This window comes from Oncorhynchus mykiss, chromosome 25, assembly GCF_013265735.2.
Source record: "Oncorhynchus mykiss isolate Arlee chromosome 25, USDA_OmykA_1.1, whole genome shotgun sequence".
In the NCBI taxonomy this organism is placed as follows: Eukaryota; Metazoa; Chordata; class Actinopteri; order Salmoniformes; family Salmonidae; genus Oncorhynchus; species Oncorhynchus mykiss.
The window spans coordinates 788,321-812,433 of record NC_048589.1 but is presented as its reverse complement, the minus strand read 5'-3'; the positions used below and the strand labels follow the sequence as shown (position 1 = coordinate 812,433).

Below are 24,113 nucleotides of genomic sequence, written 5' to 3'. Positions count from 1 at the left end.
GTTCAAGAAATAAAGTGAAGAAAATATCAACTAAATAAACTAAAGTAAAAAATGTAATAAAAAGTAACACAATAAAATAACAATAACGAGGCTATATATACAGAGGGTACCGGTACCGAGTCAATGTGCGGGGGTACAGGTTAGTCAAGGTAATTTTTACATGTAGGTATCGGTAAAGTGACTATGCATATATAATAAAAGTGGGGGTCAATGTAAATAATCCGGGTGGCCATTTGATTAATTGTTCAGCAGTCTTATGCATTGGGGGTAGAAGCTGTTAAGGAGCCTTTTGGACCTAGACTTGGCACTCTGGTACCACTTGCCGTGCCATACTTGGGTGACTGGAGTCCTTGACCATTTTTTGGGCCTTCCTCTGACACTGCCTAGTATATAGTTCCTGGATGGCAGGAAGCTTGGCCCCAGTGATGTACTGGGCTGTATGCACTACCCTCTGTAAAGACTTACGATCGAATGCCAAGCAGTTGCCATACCAGGCGGCGATGCAACCAATCAGGATGCTCTCGATGGTGCAGCTGTAGAAATTTTTGAGAATCTGGGGACCCATGCCAAATCTTAAGGGGGTCTCCTGAGGGGGAAAAGGGGTTGTCGTGCCCTCTTCACAACTTTCTTGGTGTGTTTGGACCATGATAGTTTGTTGGTGATGTGGACACCAAGAAACTTGAAACTCTCGACCCGCTCCACTACAGCCCTGTCAATGTGAATAGGGGTGAGTTCGGCCCTCCTTTTCCGATCAACTCCTTTGTCTTGCTCACGTTGAGGCAGAGGTTGTTGTCCTGGCAACACACTGCCAGGTCTCTAACCTCCTACCTGTAGGCTGTCTCATCATTGTCGGTGATCATCACTGTTGTGTCGTCAGCAAACTTAATGATAGTGTTGGAGTCTTGCTTGGACACGCAGTTGTGGTTAAACAGGGAGTACAGGAGGAGACTAAGCATGCACCCCTGAAGGGCCCCCGTGTTGTGGTTGTGGTTGTGGCCTACCTTTGCCACTTCGGGGCAACCCGTCAGAAAGTTCAGGATCCAGATGTTGAGGGAGATGTTTAATACCAGGGTCCTTAGCTTAGTGATGAGCTTTGTGTGTACTATGGTTGAACACTGAGCTGTAGTCAATGAACAGCACAGGTGTTCCTTTTGTCCAGGTGCGATTGAGATTGCGTCATCTGTGGATCTGTTGGGGCGGTATGCGAATTGGAGTGTGTCTAGAGTTTCCCGGGATGATGGTGTTGATGTGAGCCATGAACAGCCTTCATAAAACTGTCCCAACAGCGGAGTCCCAATAGCAGTCCCTACACCTTACCACTGTTACACCTGGCTATCAGCAGAGCCTTGTCTGGCAGTGAAACAGTTCATTCAGCCTCATTTACTGACTTTAAAAAAACATAGCTGATATGGCTGACTTGCTTACACAAATGTGGTTTCTACTGACGATTGAGATGTACAGACTATGGCATCAGGGAACGATGAGTGGATAAAAGGCAATCGTAATTTCAATTAAGACGTTAATGAGAGAGCTATAGGACGGACGTAGTCAATGAAATGTACAGCGACAGAATTCAGAACATGGGCCGTTCTTACAATATTATCCCTGTACAACAAGTCAGAACCTTAGCATAAATAAAGGGGGCATATAGGCAGACAATGAAAGCTCTTACAATATTTGATGATGATATTTCTCTGAAACAGTCTATAGGCTACATGTGCACCACCAAGTCAGTAGGCTAAATTATGAGGGGAAAAGGGACCACATTATTAGGGTGAGGCACATGGGCTACTAACAGCTTACTACAAAACATAGTATTACTTCCTTAGCTACAGTATACATATCTCCCTGGCATATTACGTCATTTATGCTGCAGCATACAATACATTTTTGGACTCACCTTGTTGTGTTGTGCTCACTTGGACAGGAAGGTGGAGCGGTGGTCCTTCGTGGCAAATTTTGTCATCAAACTTTGTTATCAAAGACTGGCATTCTCTGGATTTATGGTGCTTTCAAGACAACTGGGAACTCAAATCATAACCTCAGTGATCTTCAGGTCGAACTCACTGAACTCACTGAAGTCTGAGATGTAGTAGTTCCGAGTTTCCAGTTAATTTGAAAGCGGCAGAAGTCATGCTGGATTGACAGCCTGGCTAATTTTCAATGTTTAAGCTTGGAAAAAAGACCCTTAAACCCAGACTTTTACCACACATCCACTCCACTGAGTAGCAGGCTAGTGATTGCATTGCAATGCTTGCAGTTAGCCACTGATTTCTTCCAAACCACTCATTGTTAAATTTGCGATTTCTAACTTGTTGTGTAATGTTTATGTCCAATGGCCGATGAGCACCAATACCTTTTATCTATAATTTCTTTACATATTACAAGGATTGAAAAGAATTTGCCAGTAGTTTGTTGACTTGATTCATGATGATGACTGCTACCTTGCTAGCTTAGTCCAATCAAAGCTACTGTAAATATAACGTCATTTGATGTCATTTTATCTGTAGCCAATGACATTGAGCCTTCTTCTAATGTAACTCTATGGCAGCACCCAAGGGGCTTGAATTTTTGAGCTCTCCCTGTTGATTTTGTGGTGATGTATTGTCCCCATGAGTGACAGAACACTGAGCCAATCACGGCGCAACTAGAGAACATTACCAACCTCTATGCACATTTTTTTCCGCTGGCTGCCCCAACACCACAGAAAGCACTGAGCTAGGCTAAAACATTTTTTTTTACATTGTTTGTAAACTGATATGTGACACGTATTAATGCTAAAATAACATGCAAAACAGGCACCACATTATTTTGTATTTTTTTTTAACTAAACAGGTGGGCAAAAAACAGGTGGGGCTCTTCGATGACTGAAATGGCCATGGCATATGGTTTACGTTGTTTTCATGTTCATCAAACCATTCAGTGATCACTTGTGACCTGTGGATGGGGGCATTGTCATCAAATGGGGCATAGCCATGGTAGCCAAAATAATAACCAAAATAATGCATTTTTATACATGACCCTAAGCATGATGGGATGTTAATTGCTTAATTAACTCAGGAACCACACCGGTGTGGAAGCACCTGCTTTCATTAAACTTTGTATCCCTGATTTCCTCAAGTGTTTCCATTATTTTAGCAGTTTCCTGCACTGTATATTCAGACACAATAAAGAGGTCAGGATTGGTGACATGCTTTTTCCTTCTGAGCCAAAGCTTTAGTTAGCTTAGATGCAACTTTTGTTGTGGCATGTGTGTATATAACAGTATAATCTCCATACATGTGTATATCAACACCATGACTGTCACGTTCTGACCATAGTTCTTTTGTGTTTTCTTTGTTTTAGTGTTGATCAGGACATGAGCTGAGTGGGCATTCTATGTTGTATGTCTAGTTTGTCTATTTTAATGTTTGGTCTGATATGGTTCTCAATCAGAGGCAGGTGTTAGTCATTGTCTCTGATTGGGAACCATATTTAGGTAGCCTGTTTTGTGTTGGGTTTTGTGGGTGGTTGTCTTCTGTCTTTGTGTCTATGCACCAGATAGGACTGTTTCGTTTTTTTCACATTTGTTGTTTTGTATTTTGTAGTGTTCACATTTATTGTCCTTATTAAACATGTTGAACACTAACCACGCTGCATTTTGGTCCTCCTCTCCTTCAACGGAAGAAAACCGTTACAGAACCACCCACCAACCAAGGACCAAGCGGCGTGGTAACAGGCAGCAGCAGCAGCAGGAGAGGCAGCGATGTCAGGACTCCTGGAAATGGGAGGACGTTTTGAACAGCAAGGGTTGCTACACATGGGAGGAGATCTTGGCTGGAAGGAATCTCCTCCCATGGGAACAGGTGGAGGCAGCTAGGAGAGTGGAGGCAGCCGGAGAGAGGAGCCAGCGATGTGAGGGAACACGGCTGGCAAGGAAGCCCGAGAGGCAGCCCCAAAAAATGTATTGGGGTGGAGGCACACAGGGCGTGTGGCGAAGCCAGGTATGAGACCTGCGCCAACTTCCTGTGCTTACCGGAGAGCGAGCGAGACCAGGCAGGCAACGTGTTCTGCTGTGGAGCGCACGGTATCCCCAGTACGGGTGCATAGCCCGCTGCGGTACATACCAGCCCACTATTCTATTGGCAAAAGTGCAATCACTGGAGAATAAACTGGAAGAGCTCCGTTTGAGACTATCCTATCAATGTGATCTGAAGAACTATAATATCCTACGTTTCTCTGAGTTGTGGCTGAACAACGACATGGAAAATATACAGTTGAAGTGGGAAGTTTACATACACTTAGGTTGAGTCATTAAAACTCGTTTTTCAACCACTCCACAAATTTCTTGTTAAAACGTGTTATGGCTGGGGGCAGTATTGAGTAGCTTGGAAATAAGGTGCCCGAAAGTAAACTGCCTGCTGCTCTGGCCCAGTTGTTAATATATGCATATTATTAGATAGATTATTATTGGATTTGGATAGAAAACACTCTGAAGTTTCTAAAACTGTTTGAATGATGTCTGTGAGTATATAACTCATATGGCAGGCAAAAACCTGAGACAAAATCGAACCAGGAAGTGGGAAATCTGAGGTTTGTAGTTTTTCAACTCTTCGCCTATCGAATATACAGTGTCTATGGGGTCAAATTGCACTTCCTACGGCTTCCACGAGATGTCAACAGTCTTTAGAAACGTGTTTGATGCTTCTACTGTGAAGGAGGGGGGAATGAGAGGGGATTGAGTCAGAGGTCTGCCAGAGAGGCATGAGCTGGCCATGCATGTTCACGTGAGAGTTAGCTTGAGTTCCATTGCATTTCTGAAGACAAAGGAATTCTCCGGTTGGAACATTATTGAAGATTTATGTTAAAAACAACCTGTAATATAACCTAATCTGAACTAAGCGATCGCGTATTGAGCATTTGGATTACTAGGCTAAACACGCAAACAAAAAGGATGTATTTGGGCATAAATTATGTACTTTATCGAACAAATCAAAAATGTATTGTGGAACTGGGATTCCTGGGTGTGCATTCTGATGAAGTTCATCAAAGGTAAGTGAATATTTATAACGCTATTTCTGACTTCTGTTGACTCCAACATGGCGGATATCTGTATGGCTTGATTTGTTGTCTGAGCGCCGTACTCAGATTATTGCATGGTTTGCTTTTTCCATAATGTTTTTTTGAAATTTGACACAGCAGTTGCATTAAGGAGAAGTGTATCTATGATTCCATCCATGATAGTTGTATCTTTTATAAATGTTTATTATGAGTATTTCTGTAAATTGTTGTGGCTCTCTGCAAAATCACCGGATGTTTTGGAACTACTAAACATAAATCGCCAATGTAAACTCTGATTTTTGTATATAAATAGGAACTTTATCGAACAAAACATACATGTATTGTGTAACATGAAGTCCTATGAGTGTCACCTGATGAAGATCATCAAAGGTTAGTGATTAATTTGATCTCTATTTATGCTTTTTGTGACTCCTCTCTTTTGCTGGAAAATGGCTGTGTGTAATTTTGTGACTAGGCCCTGACCTAACATAATCATATGTTGTGCTTTCGCTGTAAAGCCTTTTGGAAATCGGACACTGTGGTGGGATTAACAACAAGTTTATCTTTAAAATGGTGTAAAATACTTCTATGTTTGAGGAATTTTAATTATGAGATTTCTGTTGTTTTGAATTTGGTTAGATCCCATTAGAAGGATTCAAGCCATAAGAAGTTAACAAACTATAGTTTTGGCAAGTCGGTTAGGACATCTACTTTGTGCATGACACAAGTGACACACACTTATAACTCACTGTATCACAATTCCAGTGGGTCAGAAGTTTACATACACTAAGTTGACTGTCCCTTTAAACAGCTTGGAAAATTCCAGAAAATGATGTCATGGCTTTAGCAGCTTCTGATCGGCTAATTGACATCATTTGAGCCAATTGGAGGTGTACCTGTGGATGTAGTTCAAGGCCTAGATTCAAACTCAGTGCCTCTTTGCTTGACATCGTGGGGAAATCAAAAGAAATTAACCAAGACCTCAGAAAAAAATTGTAGACCTCCACAAGTCTGGTTCATTTTTGAGAGCAATTTCCAAACACCTGAAGGTACCACGTTCATCTGTGCAAACAATAGTACGCTATTATAAACACCATGGGACCACGCAGCCGTTATACCGCTCAAGAAGGAGACGTGTTCTGTCTCCTAGAGATGAACGTACTTTGGTGCGAAAAGTGCAAATCAATCCCAGAACAACAGCAAAGGACCATTTGAAGATGCTGGAGGAAACAGGGTCAAAAGTATCTATATCCACAGTAAAACGAGTCCTATATCGACATAACCTGATAGGCCGCTCAGGAAGAAGCCACTGCTCCAAAACCGCTCAGGAAGAAGCTACTGCTCCAAAACCGCCATAAAAAAGCCAGACTACGGTTTGCATGGGGACAAAGATCATACTTTTTGGAGAAATGTCCTCTGGTCTGATGGAACAACAACAGAACTGTTTGGCCATAATGACCATCATTATGTTTGGAAGAAAAAGGGGAAGGCTTGCAAGCCGAAGAACAGCATCCCAACCGTGAATCATGGGGGTGGCAGCATCATGTTGTGGGGGTGCTTTGCTGCAGGAGGGACTGGTGCACATCACAAAATAGATGGCATCATGGCATCAAATTCTGTAGATATATTGAAGCAACATCTCAAGACATCAGTCAGGAAGTTAAAGCTTGCACCCACAGCCAGTGAAATCAGTGCAACCCTAAGTTGCAGTCTGTTGTAGAATGATTGCTAGAAATAAAGTAGTTCTGAACATAACTAAAAGCATTGTATTCGGTATAAATCATTCCCTAAGTATTAAAACAGGCAATGAATTAAATCAGGTAATGAATAATGTGGCTGTTGATCAAGTAGAGGAGACTAAACTTATTGGTGTTATTATATCCCTTGAGTCTAAGCCCTGTCTAAGCCAGGCTTAATATATAAAGACCCATCAATATATACAACAATTTTTGGGTGAAACTTTGAAATTTGCATTGCTGCTATATTAGCCCATAGAATCGCATTGAATAATAGATATTCTACATGGAACAACAGAATACAAAATTCTACAGGAAGTTTGTTCGGAAGTGTCTGTCATATATCTGAGCGATATAAGAAAGATCAGGAAACTATTTATATATTTTTTACATGTATTTATCCACCTTTTTTAGGCACTAAACTATCTCCATTTACACTGCCGTTCCAATGTTTGGGGTCACTTAGAAATGTCCTTGTTTTGAAAGAAAGCACATTTTCGTCCATTAAAATAACATCAAATTGATCAGAAATACAGTGTACACATTGTTAATGTTGTAAATGACTATTGTAGCTGGAAACAGATGCTTTTTAATGGAATGTCTACTGTAAATCTATACGTTTTTTATATACATCTGCAGGACAGAATGGCAGCTTTGGGGAAGCCCCGGGGGTGTGTTTCTCTGTTTATAATAGCTGGTTCATAAGCTCTAATATTAAGGAAGTCTCAAGGTTCTGCTCACCTGAGTTACAATAACTCATGATAAGCTGTAGACCATACTTTTTTCCTAGAGAGTTCATCTATATTTTAGTAGCTGTCTATTTACCACCACAAATCTATGCTGGCATGAGAACGCACTCAATGAGCTGTATAGGGCCATAAGCAAACAAGAAAATGCTCACCCAGAGGCAGAGCTCCTAGTGGCCGGTGAATTGAATGCAGGAAAACTGAAATCCATTTGGCCTAATTTCTACCAGCATATTATGTGCAACTAGAGGCAAAACAACTTTAGATCATCTTTACTCCACGCACAGAGATCCAGTGGGCCTCCTGGGTGGCGCAGTGATCTAATGCACTGCATCACAGTTGCTAGTTGTGCCACCAGAGATTCTGGTTTGAGTCCAGGCTCTGTCGCAGCCGGCCGCGACCGGGAGACCCATGGGACGGCGTACAAGTGGCCCAGTGTCGTCCGGGTTTGGCCAGCAGGGATGTCCTTGTCCCATCGCACTCTAGCGACTCCTGTGGCAGGCTGACATGGTCAGGTGTGCGGTGTTTCCTCCGACACATTGGTGTGGCTGGTTTCCGGATTAAGTGGGCATTGTGTCAAGAAGCAGTGCGGCTTGGTTGGGTTGTGTTTCGGAGGACCCATGGCTCTCGACCTTTGCCTCTCCTGAGTCCGTACGGGAGATACAGCAATAAGACAAGACTGTAACTACCAATTGGATACCATGAAATTGGGGAGAAAAGGGGGTAAGCAAACAACAACAAACAAAAAAACATAGAGATCCATACAAACCTCTCCCTCGTGCTTAATTTGGCAAATCTGACCATAACTCTATCCTCCTGATTCCTGCTTACAAGCAAAAACTCTAACAGGAAGTACCAGTGACGCTCTCAATATGGAAGTGGTCCGAGGAAGCAGATGGTAAGCTACAGGACTTATTCACTAGCTCAGACTGGAATATGTTCCGGAATTCATCCGATGACATTGAGGAATTTGCATCAGTCACCGGCTTTATAATAAGTGTGTGTGCAATGTCCGTACGTACATATCCCAAAATGAAGCCATGGATCCCAACCAGAAGCCATGGAAACATAACTGAGCTAAAGGAGTGAAACACTAATCCGGACTAAACAAACAGGCTAAACGAGTGAAACACCAAACAAACAGGCAAAACATCAATACAGGACCAAGATTGAATCTTATTACACCAGCTCTGATGCTCTTCGGATGTGGCAGGACTTGCGAACTATCACGGATTGCAAAGGGACACCCAGCCACGAGCTGTCCAGTGACGCGAGCCATGTAGACAAGGAAAGCAACACTAAACCATGAATGAGAGCACCAGTTGTTCCGGACAACTGTGTGATCACGCTCTCTGTAGCTGATGTGAGTAAGACCTTTAAACAGGTTAACATTCACAAGGCCACAGGGCCAGACGGATTGCCAGGACACGTACTCAGAGCATGAAAGCACACCCCCATTCATATTGATGGGGGTTTTGGTGGAGTGGGTCGAGAGCTTCAAGTTTCTCAGTGTCTACATCACTAAGGATCCATCATGGTCCAAACCCAATCGTAAAAAGGGCACAACAAAGCCTCTTTCCCCTCAGGAGGCTGAAAAGATTTGGCATGGCCCCTCAGGTCTTCAAAAAGTTCTACAGCTGCACCATTTAGAGCATCTTAATTGGCTGCATCACCACTTGGTATAGCAACTGCTTGGCATCTGACTGCAAGAGCCACAGAGGGTAGTGCCACTATATCACTGGGGCTGAGCTCCCTGCCATCCAGGACCTCTTTACCAGGCGCTGTCAGAGAAAGACCCTAAAAATTGTCAAAGACTCTAGCCAGCTCTCTCTGGGAGTCTGGGACCAAAAGGCTCCTGAACAGCTTCTACCCCCAAGTCATAAGACAGTTAATAAAATGGCTATCCAGACTATTTGCATTGCAATTTTTTTTTTGCACTGACCTTCTTGCACAAGCTCTATGCACACTCACTGGACTCTACCCACACACTCACACATACTACACTTTAACACACACATACACACACTACATACGCTCACACACACAAAACACACACATGCATATTGTCGCACTGTCTGGAGGATCTGGCTGCTGTGATTGGATAGAGCAGGAATCCCCTATTGGTGGCCCCTGGGTCGAATTTGGCCCGCTGGTGGTTTTACTTGGCCCCCCAAGTTCTCTGAGCAAAAACATTTTTTTTAAGACTGTAAAAACACCAGGAAATCAGCTCCTAGTGATTTTATACAAGAAATCTGCTCCCAATTGTTCCCACACATAATAGAGAGACACTACATGTGATCATACACAAATGTGAGCAAGGTTTGAAATTATTATGTTTAGTCAAACATTATATCCGTTTGGGCCTCTTGTGGACAATTTGCAGTCTACAAATGATTTGTAATTAAGCTACCCCCCGGCCATCCCCAAGAGAAAAAAAATCTGTCTGCGACTGCTTTTAGATGATGATACCTGCGATAGAGCGTGCTCAGCTGATAGAGCACAATCAGCATAGCTGTTTCTCATGTGTTAGTGGGCAAGTGGGCATAATTGTAATCCATACCCAACCCTGCAGTCACTCATGACGAACTCACCAACAACACTAATTTTTGGACACGTCTGGCTTTATGGCCAAAAGTATCCTATTCACACGTTTGACTTATATCAATACCACATAGGCCGTCTAAAACCAGAGAAGTTTGTTCTAAGTTAAGGGGTAGTTGACCTTTAAAGGCCCAATGCAGTCGTTTTTATCTCAATATCAAATCATTTCTGGGTAACTGTTAAGTACCTTACTGTGATTGTTTTCAATAAAAATTGTCAACAAAAAAATTGTTTCTGAGCAAAGAGCAATTTCTCAAACAAGCATTTTTATAGTACTGTCAGGGAGTGGGGAGGGGAAAAACTGCAAAGTAGCTGTTATTGGCAGAGAGGTTTGGAACTGTCTTTCTTATTTGTCTATTAACACATTTAATAGACCATCCAACCAAAACAGGTTGACATTTCAGCCGGCCTTTTCAAACAGCTCTTACACTCTTACACTGCATTATCATAATTTTCACAATTTCACATTATTATTCCTACCTCATAGTGTGGAAATGTATACGGTACCAGTCAAAAGTTTGGACACACCTACTCATTCCATGTTTTTTCTTTATTTTTACTATTTTCTACATTGTAGAATAATAGTGAAGACATCAAAACTACGAAATAACACATATGGAATCAAATCAAATCAAATCAAATTTATTTATATAGCCCTTCGTACATCAGCTGATATCTCAAAGTGCTGTACAGAAACCCAGCCTAAAACCCCAAACAGCAAGCAATGCAGGTGTAGAAGCACGGTGGCTAGGAAAAACTCCCTAGAAAGGCCAAAACCTAGGAAGAAACCTAGAGAGGAACCAGGCTATGTGGGGTGGCCAGTCCTCTTCTGGTTGTGCCGGGTGGAGATTATAACAAAACATGGTCAAGATGTTCAAATGTTCATAAATGACCAGCATGGTCGAATAATAATAAGGCAGAATAGTTGAAACTGGAGCAGCAGCACAGTCAGGTGGACTGGGGACAGCAAGGAGTCATCATGTCAGGTATTCCTGGGGCATGGTCCTAGGGCTCAGGTCCTCCGAGAGAGAGAAAGAGAGAAGGAGAGAATTAGAGAACGCACACTTAGATTCACACAGGACACCGAATAGGACAGGAGAAGTACTCCAGATATAACAAACTGACCCTAGCCCCCCGACACATAAACTACTGCAGCATAAATACTGGAGGCTGAGACAGGAGGGGTCAGGAGACACTGTGGCCCACTCCGAGGACACCCCCGGAACAGGGCCAAACAGGAAGGATATAACCCCACCCACTTTGCCAAAGCACAGCCCCCACACCACTAGAGGGATATCTTCAACCACCAACTTACCATCCTGAGACAAGGCTGAGTATAGCCCACAAAGACCTCCGCCACGGCACAACCCAAGGGGGGGGGGGGGGGGGGCAACCCAGACAGGATGACCACATCAGTGACTCAACCCACTCAGGTGACGCACCCCCTCCAGGGACGGCATGAGAGAGCCCCAGTAAAGCCAGTGACTCAGCCCCTGTAATAGGGTTAGAGGCAGAGAATCCCAGTGGAAAGAGGGGAACCGGCCAGGCAGAGACAGCAAGGGCGGTTCGTTGCTCCAGAGCCTTTCCGTTCACCCTCCCACTCCTGGGCCAGACTACACTCAATCATATGACCCACTGAAGAGATGAGTCTTCAGTAGAGACTTAAAGGTTGAGACCGAGTTTGCGTCTCTGACATGGGTAGGCAGACCGTTCCATAAAAATGGAGCTCTATAGGAGATAGCCCTGCCTCCAGCTGTTTGCTTAAAAATTCTAGGGACAATTAGGAGGCCTGCGTCTTGTGACCGTAGCGTACGTGTAGGTATGTACGGCAGGACCAAATCAGAGAGATAGGTAGGAGCAAGCCCATGTAATGCTTTGTAGGTTAGCAGTAAAACCTTGAAATCAGCCCTTGCTTTGACAGGAAGCCAGTGTAGAGAGGCTAGCACTGGAGTAATATGATCACATTTTTTGGTTCTAGTCAGGATTCTAGCAGCCGTATTTAGCACTAACTGAAGTTTATTTAGTGCTTTATCCGGGTAGCCGGAAAGTAGAGCATTGCAGTAGTCTAACCTGGAAGTGACAAAAGCATGGATTAATTTTTCTGCAACATTTTTGGACAGAAAGTTTCTGATTTTTGCAATGTTACGTAGATGGAAAAAAGCTGTCCTTGAAATGGTCTTGATATGTTCTTCAAAAGAGAGATCAGGGTCCAGAGTAACGCCGAGGTCCTTCACAGTTTTATTTGAGACGACTGTACAACCATTAAGATTAATTGTCAGATTCAACAGAAGATCTCTTTGTTTCTTGGGACTTGGCATCTCTGTTTTGTCCGAGTTTAAAAGTAGAAAGTTTGCAGCCATCCACTTCCTTATGTCTGAAACACATTCTTCTAGCAAGGGCAATTTTGGGGCTTCACCATGTTTAATTGAAATGTACAGCTGTGTGTCATCCGCATAGCAGTGAAAGTTAACATTATGTTTTCGAATAACATCCCCAAGAGGTAAAATATATAGTGAAAACAATAGTGGTCCTAAAACGGAACCTTGAGGAACACCGAAATTTACAGTTGATTTGTCAGAGGACAAACCATTCACAGAGACAAACTGATATCTTTCCGACAGATAAGATCTAAACCAGGCCAGAACTTGTCCGTGTAGACCAATTTGGGTTTCCAATCTCTCCAAAAGAATGTGGTGATCGATGGTATCAAAAGCAGCACTAAGGTCTAGGAGCACGAGGACAGATGCAGAGCCTCGGTCCGATGCCATTAAAATGTCATTTACCACCTTCACAAGTGCCGTCTCAGTGCTATGATGGGGTCTAAAACCAGACTGAAGCATTTCGTATACATTGTTTGTCTTCAGGAAGGCAGTGAGTTGTTGCGCAACAGCCTTTTCTAAAATTTTTGAGAGGAATGGAAGATTCGATATAGGCCGATAGTTTTTTATATTTTCTGGGCCAAGGTTTGGCTTTTTCAAGAGAGGCTTTATTACTGCCACTTTTAGTGAGTTTGGTACACATCCGGTGGATAGAGAGCCGTTTATTATGTTCAACATAGGAGGGCCAAGCACAGGAAACAGCTCTTTCAGTAGTTTAGTTGGAATAGGGTCCAGTATGCAGCTTGAAGGTTTAGAGGCCATGATTATTTTCATCATTGTGTCAAGAGATATAGTACTAAAACACTTGAGCGTCTCTCTTGATCCTAGGTCCTGGCAGAGTTGTGCAGACTCAAGACAACTGAGCTTTGAAGGAATACGCAGATTTAAGGAGGAGTCCGTAATTTGCTTTCTAATAATCAAGTTCATGAATTTATCACTGCTAAAGTGAAAGTCATCCTCTCTTGGGGAATGCTGCTTTTTAGTTAGCTTTGCGACAGTATCAAAAAGGAATTTCGGATTGTTCTTATTTTCCTCAATTAAGTTAGAAAAATAGGATGATCGAGCAGCAGTAAGGGCTCTTCGGTACTGCACAGTACTGTCTTTCCAAGCTAGTCGGAAGACTTCCAGTTTGGTGTGGCGCCATTTCCGTTCCAATTTTCTGGAAGCTTGCTTCAGAGCTCGGGTATTTTCTGTGTACCAGGGAGCTAGTTTCTTATGAGAAATGTTTTTAGTTTTTAGGGGTGCAACTGCATCTAGGGTATTGCGCAAGGTTAAGTTGAGTTCCTCAGTTAGGTGGTTAACTGATTTTTGTCCTCTGGCGTCCTTGGGTAGACAGAGGGAATCTGGAAGGACATCAAGGAATCTTTGTGTTGTCTGTGAATTTATAGCACGACTTTTGATGATCCTTGGTTGGGGTCTGAGCAGATTATTTGTTGCAATTGCAAACGTAATAAAATGGTGGTCCGATAGTCCAGGATTATGAGGAAAAACATTAAGATCCACAACATTTATTCCATGGGACAAAACTAGGTCCAGCGTATGACTGTGACAGTGAGTGGGTCCAGAGACATGTTGGACAAAACCCACTGAGTCGATGATGGGTCCGAAAGCCTTTTGGAGTGGGTCTGTGGACTTTTTCATGTGAATATTAAAGTCACCAAAGATTAGAATATTATCCGTTATGACTACAAGGTCCGATAGGAATTCAGGGAACTCAGTGAGGAACGCTGTATATGGCCCAGGAGGCCTGTAAACAGTAGCTATAAAAAGTGATTGAGTAGGCTGCATAGACTTCATGACTAGAAGCTCAAAAGACGAAAACGTCATTTTTTCTTTTGTAAATTGAAATTTGCTATCGTAAATGTTAGCAACACCTCCGCCTTTGCGGGATGCACGGGGGATATAGTCACTAGTTTAGCCACTAGGTGAGGCCTCATTTAACACAGTAAATTCATCAGGCTTAAGCCATGTTTCAGTCAGGCCAATCACATCAAGATTATGATCAGTGATTAGTTCATTGACTATAATTGCCTTTGAAGTAAGGGATCTAACATTAAGTAGCCCTATTTTGAGATGTGAGGTATCATGATCTCTTTCAATAATGACAGGAATGGAGGTGGTCTTTATCCTAGTGAGATTGCTAAGGCGAACACCGCCATGTTTAGTTTTGCCCAACCTAGGTCGAGGCACAGACACGGTCTCAATGGTGATAGCTGAGCTGACTACACTGACTGTGCTAGTGGCAGACTCCACTATGCTGGCAGGCTGGCTAACAGCCTGCTGCCTGGCCTGCACCCTATTTCATTGTGGAGCTAGAGGAGTTAGAGCCCTGTCTATGTTGGTAGATAAAATGAGAGCACCCCTCCAGCTAGGATGGAGTCCGTCACTCCTCAGCAGGTCAGGCTTGGTCCTGTTTGTGGGTGAGTCCCAGAAAGAGGGCCAATTATCTACAAATTCTATCTTTTGGGAGGGGCAGAAAACAGTTTTCAACCAGCGATTGAGTTGTGAGACTCTGCTGTAGAGCTCATCACTCCCCCTAACTGGGAGGGGGCCAGAGACAATTACTCGATGCCGACACATCTTTCTAGCTGATTTACACGCAGAAGCTATGTTGCTCTTGGTGATCTCTGACTGTTTCATCCTAACATCGTTGGTGCAGACGTGGATAACAATATCTCTATACTCTCTACACTCGCCAGTTTTAGCTTTAGCCAGCACCATCTTCAGATTAGCCTTAACGTCGGTAGCCCTGCCCCCCGGTAAACAGTGTATGATCGCTGGATGATTCGTTTTAAGTCTAATACTGCGGGTAATGGAGTCGCCAATGACTAGAGTTTTCAATTTGTCAGAGCTAATGGTGGGAAGCTTCGGCGTCTCAGACCCCGTAACGGGAGGAGTAGAGACCAGAGAAGACTCGGCCTCTGACTCCGACCCGCTGCTTAATGGGGAAAACCGGTTGAAAGTTTCTGTCGGCTGAATGAATCATGTAATAACCAAACAAGCGATAAATAAATCAAAATATATTTTATATTTGAGATTCCTCTAAGTAGCCACCCTTTGCCTTGATGACAGCTTTGCATACTCTTGGCATTCTGTCAACCAGCTTCATGAGATAGTCACCTGGAATGCATTTCAATTAACAGGTGTGCCTTGTTAAAAGTTAATACAGTATGTGGAATTTCTTTCCTTCTTAATGCGTTTGAGCCAATCAGTTGTGTTGTGACAAGGTTGGGGTGGTATACAGAAGATAGCCCTATTTCCTAAAAGAACAAGTCCATATTGTTGCAAGAACAGCTCAAATAAGCAAAGTGAAATGACAGTCCATCATTACTTTAAGACATGAAGGTCAGTCAATGCGGAAAATGTCAAGAACTTTGAATATTTCTTCAAGTGCGGTCGCAAAAACCATCAAGCCCTATGATGAAACTGGCTCTCATGAGGACCGCCACAGGAAAGGAAGACCCAGAGTGACCACTGCTGCGGAGGGTAAGGTAATTAGAGTTAACTGCACCTCAGATTGCAGCCCACACTAATGCTTCACAGAGTTCAAGTAACAGACACATCTGAACAACAACTGTTCAGAGGAGACTGTGTGGTCGAATTGCTGCAAAGAAACCACTACTAAAGGACACCAATAAGAAGAAGAGACTTGCTTGGGGCAAGAAACAAGAGCAATGGACATTTGAAATGTGAGGCCGTTGGTGAAATTGAATAAAGGCAAAGTCAGGCGCAAGACACAGTTCTGAGTAATAATCAACGATTTACTCAATAAATGGTAATATTCCAACAAGGAACATATACAATAAACTAAAGCACAAACAACGAGAACCCACATGACAAACAATAACGCACAAAACAGAGAAGGAACTCAGAGGGTTAAATAATGAACATAATTAATGGAATGGAAACCAGGTGTGTAAATAATCAAGACAAAACAAAACGAAAATGAAACATTGATCGGTGGTGTCTAGAAAGCCGGTGACGTCGACCGCCGAACACCGCCCGAAGAAGGAGAGGGACCAACTTTGTCCGAAGTCGTGACAAGACCGGTGGAAATCTGTCCTTTGGTCTGATGAGTCCAAATTGGAACATTTTGGATCCAATCACTGTGTCTTTGTGAGACATAGAGTAGGTGAACGAATGATCTCTGCATATGTGTTTCCCAACAATGAAGTATGGAGGAGGAGGTGTGATGGTGTGGGGGTGCTTTGCTGGTGACAATGTCTGTGATTTATTTAGAATTCAAGGCACACTTAACCAGCATGGCTACCACAGCATTCTCGAGCTTAGTGGGATGATCATTTGTTTTTCAACAGGACAATGACCCAACACACCTCCAGGCTGTGTAAGGGCTATTTGACCAAGAAGGAGAGTGATGGAGTGCTGCATCAGATGACCTGGCCTACACAATCACCCGACCTCAACCCCTTTTGAGATGGTTTGGGATTACTTGGACCGCAGAGTGAAGGAAAAGCAGCCAACAAGTGCTCAGCATATGTGGGAACTCCTTCAAGACTGTTGTAAAAGCATTCCAGGTGAAGCTGGTTGAGAGATTGCCAAGAGTGTGCAAAGCTGTCATCAATGCAAATTGTGGATAAAAAAAAATATATGTTTACACTTTTTTGTTTACTACATGATTCCATATGTGTTATTTCATAGTTTTGATGTCTTCACTGTTATTTTACAATGTAGAAAACAGTAAAAATGTAAGCCAAAACTTGAATAAGTAGGTGTGTCCAAACTTTTGACTGGTACTGTATAAAACACAAGAAAATAACTGTTTTGACTGCACTGGTTCTTTAACGGTTCACTGTTTCAAAACTGCAGGGTTTCTTCACATATTTGTTATACTTTTTATGTTCCAAAAATTACATGTATTCAAGTTTTGAACAAATAATGTTCAGCAAATGTCTTATCTAGTGAAGTTCTGCTGCAGCAGGGTTCTCTTGCCTTTGTACTACAGCTGCATACAATCTCTCTCTGTCTCTCTCTCTCTTTCTGTCTCTCAGGGCCACTTCAGCTTCATCACCCATCTGGACTGGTCAGTGGACTCTCAGTACCTGGTGTCCAACTCAGGAGACTATGAGATACTCTATTGTAAGTATGGGCATGTTCAGTAAAGCTGTTTAGCAACTGAAAATGAAAATCTGTGTTCTTATTGGAAAACTTCAGGGTAGCACCTCCACATTTCAATCCGCTGTGTCTCATTCCAGGGATCCCATCAGTGTGTAAACAGGTGGTGAGTGTGGAGACCACACGGGACATCCCCTGGGCCACGTCCAACTGCACTCTGGGCTTCCAAGTCTTTGGTGAGCAATGCAGCTGGATATGTGTTTGCTGGACACATACTGTACAATGTCTTGTGGACAGATGGACGTAACATTTGATGGTATCGTAGCATCTGTCAACAGACTGTGGGATGTGACGACTAATGAGGAACTTCCCTGTGCACAGATTTTTTGTCACTGGTCATTTGGACTAATCACGATTTCGCATCTTTCAAATTTGTGAAGGGGAGGGGCCATTTGACCCATACTTTGGCTGAGAGATTAATTTATGGGGGTGGAGACTTTGTTTGTCTTGTCAGTACTTCTCCCCTCAGAACCTAATCAAGCATATGATGCAATTACAGTACGCAACATTTTTGTTCTGGGTTTCCAAGATTACATGCTGTATGACCATTCACTTTGAACATTTTGTGTAGGGTATAACATAATGAGATAGATACTGTAACTCTGGTCCTGATCCACAGGGTTATGGTCTGACGGCTCCGACGGGACTGACATCAACGCCGTCTCCAGATCCAATGACAAAAGGCTGCTCGTCACAGGAGACGACTTCGGAAAAGTCCAACTTTTCTCATTCCCCTGCTCTCAATTCCGGGTAAGATTGAAAATCTATTGAATGTTTAGATGAGAAGAGCCTGTGAAGATGATGTGAAGCCATTGATTGCAGTTTGATTAATTGATTTTCTTCTTCTTCCAGGCTCCCAGTCATGTTTATGGCGGACACAGCAGTCATGTGACCAACGTAAAATTCCTGTTTGACGATAGTTGCCTGGTTTCCACTGGGGGCAAGGACATGAGCGTCATGCAGTGGCGGGTAGTGTGAGGCGGCCATTTTGGGGCAACAGACAGACAGTTTCTTTATGGATCAGGGTAGGGTGGGTAGGGGAAGGGTTGTACTCATAGAGGCTCCCCTGTACAATGAGCTTACGATGATGTTGCCCCAAGAAGCTGATCTTGGATCAGTTTTGTATTTACCCCATTAATGGGTTAGAATTTGGGGAGGGCTGATTCTAGATCTGTTCCTAGGGTTGACTTCACTCCAGAGTTTAGCTTTTTGGTGGGTAGGATGGGTCGTGGGTGGGTTGGGGGCGAAGAGCATCGCAACAAAGGATGATACAACAGGGAGTACCTATTGTTTCGTCTTTTATCGTTCCGTCTGTCTCCTTTATTTTGTATATTTCACACCTCAGGAAACCAATAGAAAATTAGGAGTTGAATTTATTCCCTTTGCCATATCAATGGCCTCTACTCTGGCCTGGTAGAGATAGCACTCCACATTTGAAAGTGGATGGCAGGTAGCCTAGTGGTTAAGAGTGTTGAGCCAGTGAGCAAAATGTTGCTGGTTTGAATCCCCAAGCTGATTAGGGTAAAAATCTGTTGAGCAAGGCATTTTAGCCAAATTGCTCTGGGTAAGAGTGGATGCATAATGGAAGTTTACATTTTTACTATGTGCATTTACTATGTGCACATACATTTGGTTAAAACTGATGCTGACAGAGAGTAAATGACCAATATTCCAATGATTACACTCTTTCATCATATGATGTTTATTTTAAAATGAATACATCAGGTTTACCCCAGGCAGTTTGTTACTAGGCCAAGTGTGCGGTTGAATAGATGCGAATTCTGTGACGCTACATGGAAATATGAAGATATTAACTCTCTGCTGCCACTGTCTGGCTTCCTGAGGTATTGAATAGTGTCATAATGACTACTTCACTAATGCTCTGCAAACTATAATACATGATAAAGTATCACACTGGCATTTCAAAGAGCCCTTTAAAAACAAATGAATAATCATTTAAATTAATAATCAATGATTATTTACACCTGTTGAAAAGCATCATTTTGGGACACAAATGACTGAAGTTCAACTACATTTCAAACATATTTGGATTACACTGTTATATATCTGCTACCGATGTCACTTCCTTCCTGAGCCTCCCTTATCTTCCTGTATGGTCCTCAAACTAGTTCTGTAAATAAGAGGTTTGTACTAATTAGACCATTGCACTGTAAATGTTTTCTCTCCAATACTCTTTTCACACTATAGTGCCGAACCAATCCATACAGTAACTACATAGAAGCTAACCAGATTAGCTCAGTACATCTTGTTTGGCTCGGTTTGTCTCAGTAGTGTGAAAAGTACTAATGTGTGCTCCCCTATTGTGCACTGTTTGCCATAGGCAAGTAATCACTACTCCAAGGCTTAAGGCCCACTCTTGATATTTACAGCTGTTTTTGATCTCTCCAAGGCTTAAAATAACCTGTGATTTAGCTACCATACTGATCTTGTCGTCTTGACTCATGCCTCTTGTTTACTATGAACAAAACGTAATTCATATCGAAAGCTTTCCCAAAGCCAGGAAAAATAATCGCACCAAGGGTTATCTGTACCACACTGCTAATGTCTGAAATGGACTGGTCATTCATCTGGCGTTTGCTTTATAGTGATAAAAAGTGATGAAAAGTATCCAGAGCATGCATAACATTGGTTATACCTGGGCTGCATTCAGAAGGGCACAACATTGTGGAATGTTCATATAGAAATATACTACGAAGAACAAACATGCCTTTCTGACATGTAGGATGAAGAATCACATCAGCTCTATTCATGTAATTTCTTCAAAAAAAATTAGGCACTGAACAAATTCCATGTCTGCTAAGCACAAACTTGAACATTGTGAACATTTGGTGCAACTTCCAGCGCGTGTTTACTGTGAACACTTAGGCTGTACCCACTTTAAGTTACAGTTTTAACAGTGGTCAAGTTGGCTAGTGGCTATTTGATCATAATATAGGCTTACCAGAGTGGCCTACCATCAAAAACAATGGAGAAAGTGCATCCCATAACATTTTAACAAAGAAATAGCTGTTCTATAATTCAGTCTACAGTAGCAGCCAATGTGTGGTGTTCCATGCAGGACTTGACATTAACCTGTTTATCCACTTGCCCTTCAGACAAGGAGGTGACTGAATATTTTGTTGTGTTTGTTTGTTGCAAGAAATCACTTTACAAAATAAAATGCATTTTTATTCACATACCATTATTATAGAGAATCAGACAAATTATACTACCCTCTACCTATTGGCTACTTGGCTTATTCAAGCCTGTCTCAAAATACAACACTGCTCTTTACCTGACTCGCTTTTCAAAGATGTCTAGAAATGGACACGTTTTGTGCTATTGTAGGAAGCAATCGCTCCCCTATTGCTGACTACAAATTATCTATAACTGGGCTAATAACTCACTAACTAACAAAGGATATGAACAAAATGTGCACACGTGGCTAGATGCAGCTTCGCTTTGATCTCAAAACAAGCGCATCCACTCACGACCGCCCATGCTGTAAACACAGTCCAGTTCAAAGTAAATGGCACAGATCCATATATGGCAATGGTATATTTGCATATAGGTCTACTGCAGCTCTGATTATTTATGCTGGATCAGGATGAGTAGTGTGTGTCAATGCAATAGAATCCTACTCATGCATTCTGCCTTAAACAACATGTCTTGCATAATTGGTTTTGTTTCAGTATATTGCATTGAAAGTGGCTAATATTTAATTAATTAGATCACAATTGCCACATTGAAGGGATAGTGTTAACAGGGAAAACTCTAATACAGTGGTCACCAACCTTTTCTGAGTCAAGATCACTTTCTGAGTCAAAATGCAAGCCGGGATTTCCTGCTCAATTTTTTTTAACATGACTTAAAAAACATAAGCCTATGCAACACTAACCAATTAAAAACAATACTGTAGTAAGGAGGTTTGTGCAGTAAGCTATAGGCCCAATACATTATCACCTCATATTGGCTTTGTTCGAATTGCCCTGCTAATGCATTGTTGTTTGGGCCATTTTTTAAAATTAGATTAAAACATTTGAGGTCGGCTATATAATCACAGGTAATAGATCCGTTGTTTTATTACTTGTGAGGCACAGCTGAGTGATTTTAAGCATTTAAATCCTTTGCTTTCTATCTTTATTTTACTGGGCTGATGTTGCCTGTTTCTGATGGTCAGTCTCAGCAGAGTGAGAGAGCAGCACTGGCATGATACACTAGCACAGGATGCCGCATGGTGAAACACAGCTTCCCATTCATTTCAATGGAAGGAAAGCAGTGAGAAAAGGAGAGGGCGGGGGACCTTTGGGCGGTGCAAAGGTGGCGTGGGAGTCGGTGAAATATATTAACTTTTACCAACTTCATGCAAATCACCAGCGGCGACCGCTGGGCAATGACCAATCATATCGAGTGGTTCCCATGACGAATGTGATGCTATGTGACCCTAGGCTGTAGACTTTCTTCAAATACTTGGATGGAAGCAAATGTAAGTGAGTATAACATCATAAGGAATCATGCAAAAAAATGTACAGTTGACAGGAATATGTTAGTTAATTTAGAGACAAATGATTAAGCATATTTTTTTAATCATAAAGTTAACTTACGAAAATCGCGATTTAGCATGCTAGCTGACTAGCTAACATTAGCTAGCTCATTTGAGTTATGTAGCTAGTTAGCTAATAATACATTGTTTTTTTTACATTTTCAAAATGTATTTACTTACTTGAATAGGTTCTCCTAGCCATGTGGACGATTGTTAACAGGGGCAGCAAAGTTTGTTTGTCACCAGAGAGTTTCTGTACAGCACTTTGAGATATCAGCTGATGTGAAAAGGGCTTTATAAATTCATTTGATTAGATTTTAGAGGATATTACTATTGAACTAGACCTTCATACAAACTTGCTATGCTGAATTATTGACGCACAATCGAACACGCTGCCACATGCTGCCAGCACGCCCAACAGCGTGTCACAGTGGGCGGCCTAAGCAGCACGCTGCATATTACCGCCATCTAGTGTACAGTACATTCACCGCGAGACTGACCAAAAAGGGTTACTGTCTTCCAGCTGCTGGCGAAACTCGAGTCGCACCACATTATTTCTTCCTTGTGCACAAATTCATGTTGTTACTCCTATAAACAGAGAAAGGGAAATATTATTTGATATTAAAAAAGACCCAAGCCACTAATAACGCAAGCCTATAGATACACTTTCCTACCAATTCATTACTGGTGCAGTGTAGCGCTGTGTGAAAATAAGTAGAACGTGCATTTTATGGCTTATAAAAGTGTTGAATATACAGTAGTGACAGTGCTAAGTAAGAACTTAAACAGGAATTCACTAAAAAAAAGCAGCTCTTTGCTGTATTCATTGACAGTCACTCGCTAGTCATGGTTTTAAACGTTTTGTAATCTCACAGTATCAAATTTACTATAGCTTTATTTTATGCCTGGTATGGCACAGCACGCAGGGCAGCGGAATTGGGTGCACCTACCGCCAACAACATGTTGGGTTTTTACATAAATGTTTGGCAATCGGTTAGGAATTCCTTGGAGATCGACATGTTGAGCGTGATTGACCAGTTGGTGACAACTGCTCTAGAAAGTTGAGTGAAGTTCAATCTCCTACTTCTCTCTGTGTGCTGATATTTCTTCAGTCCCAGGGGAGCTGCATGGCAGTCTTGGGGCTATTGCTCACCCACACAGCAATGTTCCACAATGTTTGCCTCATAAACAAAGCCCTGTTTTTGCAGATGTAAACATAATTGGACAAATGCAGATGTGACAAGTTACCATAACAAAGTAACCAAGATGGAATTATTTAATTTAAGGGGTCATTCCCTATGAGCACAAGAGATTGGTTGAAAAGACATTGAAAATATGTATTTTAAACAGCTTGTGCTCACTGGGCTGGTCTTATCAAGGCAAGACCCAAATGCAGATACAGGAGGCAGATGGTTGGAGTCTTACAATGTTTATTTATTCAAAGGGGAAGGCAAGAGAATGGTCGTGGACAGGCAAAAAGGTCAAAACCAGATCAGAGTCCAGGAGGTACAGAGTGGCCGATAGGCTCGTTGTCAAGGCATGCAGAATGGTCAGGCAGACGGGTACAAAGTCCAGAAACAGGCAAGGGTCAAAACCAGGAGGCCTAGAAAAAGGAGAATGCAAAAAGCAGGAGAATAGGAAAACCACTGGTTGACTTGGAAACATACAAGATGAACTGGCACAGAGAGATGGGAAACACAGGGATAAATTCACTGGGGAATACAAGCAACACCTGGAGGGTGTGGAGACAATAACAAGGACAGGTGAAACTGATCAGGGTGTGACAGGTCTTCTTTTTTGTATATCATTATTAGAGAAGATGATTTGTTTAGAGTGGGTGTGGAACGTGGCTAGGGGTTCCGCTAGCGGCACCCCTCGACAATATTCTGCTGAAAAGGCAGCGCGCGAAATTCAAAAATATTAAATAACAAGTGCA

The 24,113-nt window shown here is 42.4% G+C and overlaps 1 protein-coding gene across 5 annotated transcripts in view; it reads left to right on the top strand.

Annotated features, from left to right (window-relative positions):
* Nucleotides 1–20,829, top strand: part of LOC110505212 (echinoderm microtubule-associated protein-like 1) — a 96,374-nt gene extending 75,545 nt beyond the window's left edge. For 4 of the 5 annotated variants that reach the window (XM_036962505.1, XM_036962504.1, XM_036962506.1 and 1 more), the window contains 4 exons: nucleotides 17,511–17,598; nucleotides 17,715–17,810; nucleotides 18,254–18,384; nucleotides 18,487–20,829. In XM_036962505.1, coding sequence (XP_036818400.1) covers nucleotides 17,511–17,598; nucleotides 17,715–17,810; nucleotides 18,254–18,384; nucleotides 18,487–18,612 — 441 coding nt within the window. In that variant the 3' untranslated portion in view covers nucleotides 18,613–20,829. Of the gene's footprint in view, nucleotides 1–16,817; nucleotides 16,873–17,510; nucleotides 17,599–17,714; nucleotides 17,811–18,253; nucleotides 18,385–18,486 lie in introns of those variants that run through there. The other variant, XM_036962508.1, reaches the window with a different exon arrangement.
* Nucleotides 20,830–24,113: the final 3,284 nt, after the last annotated feature.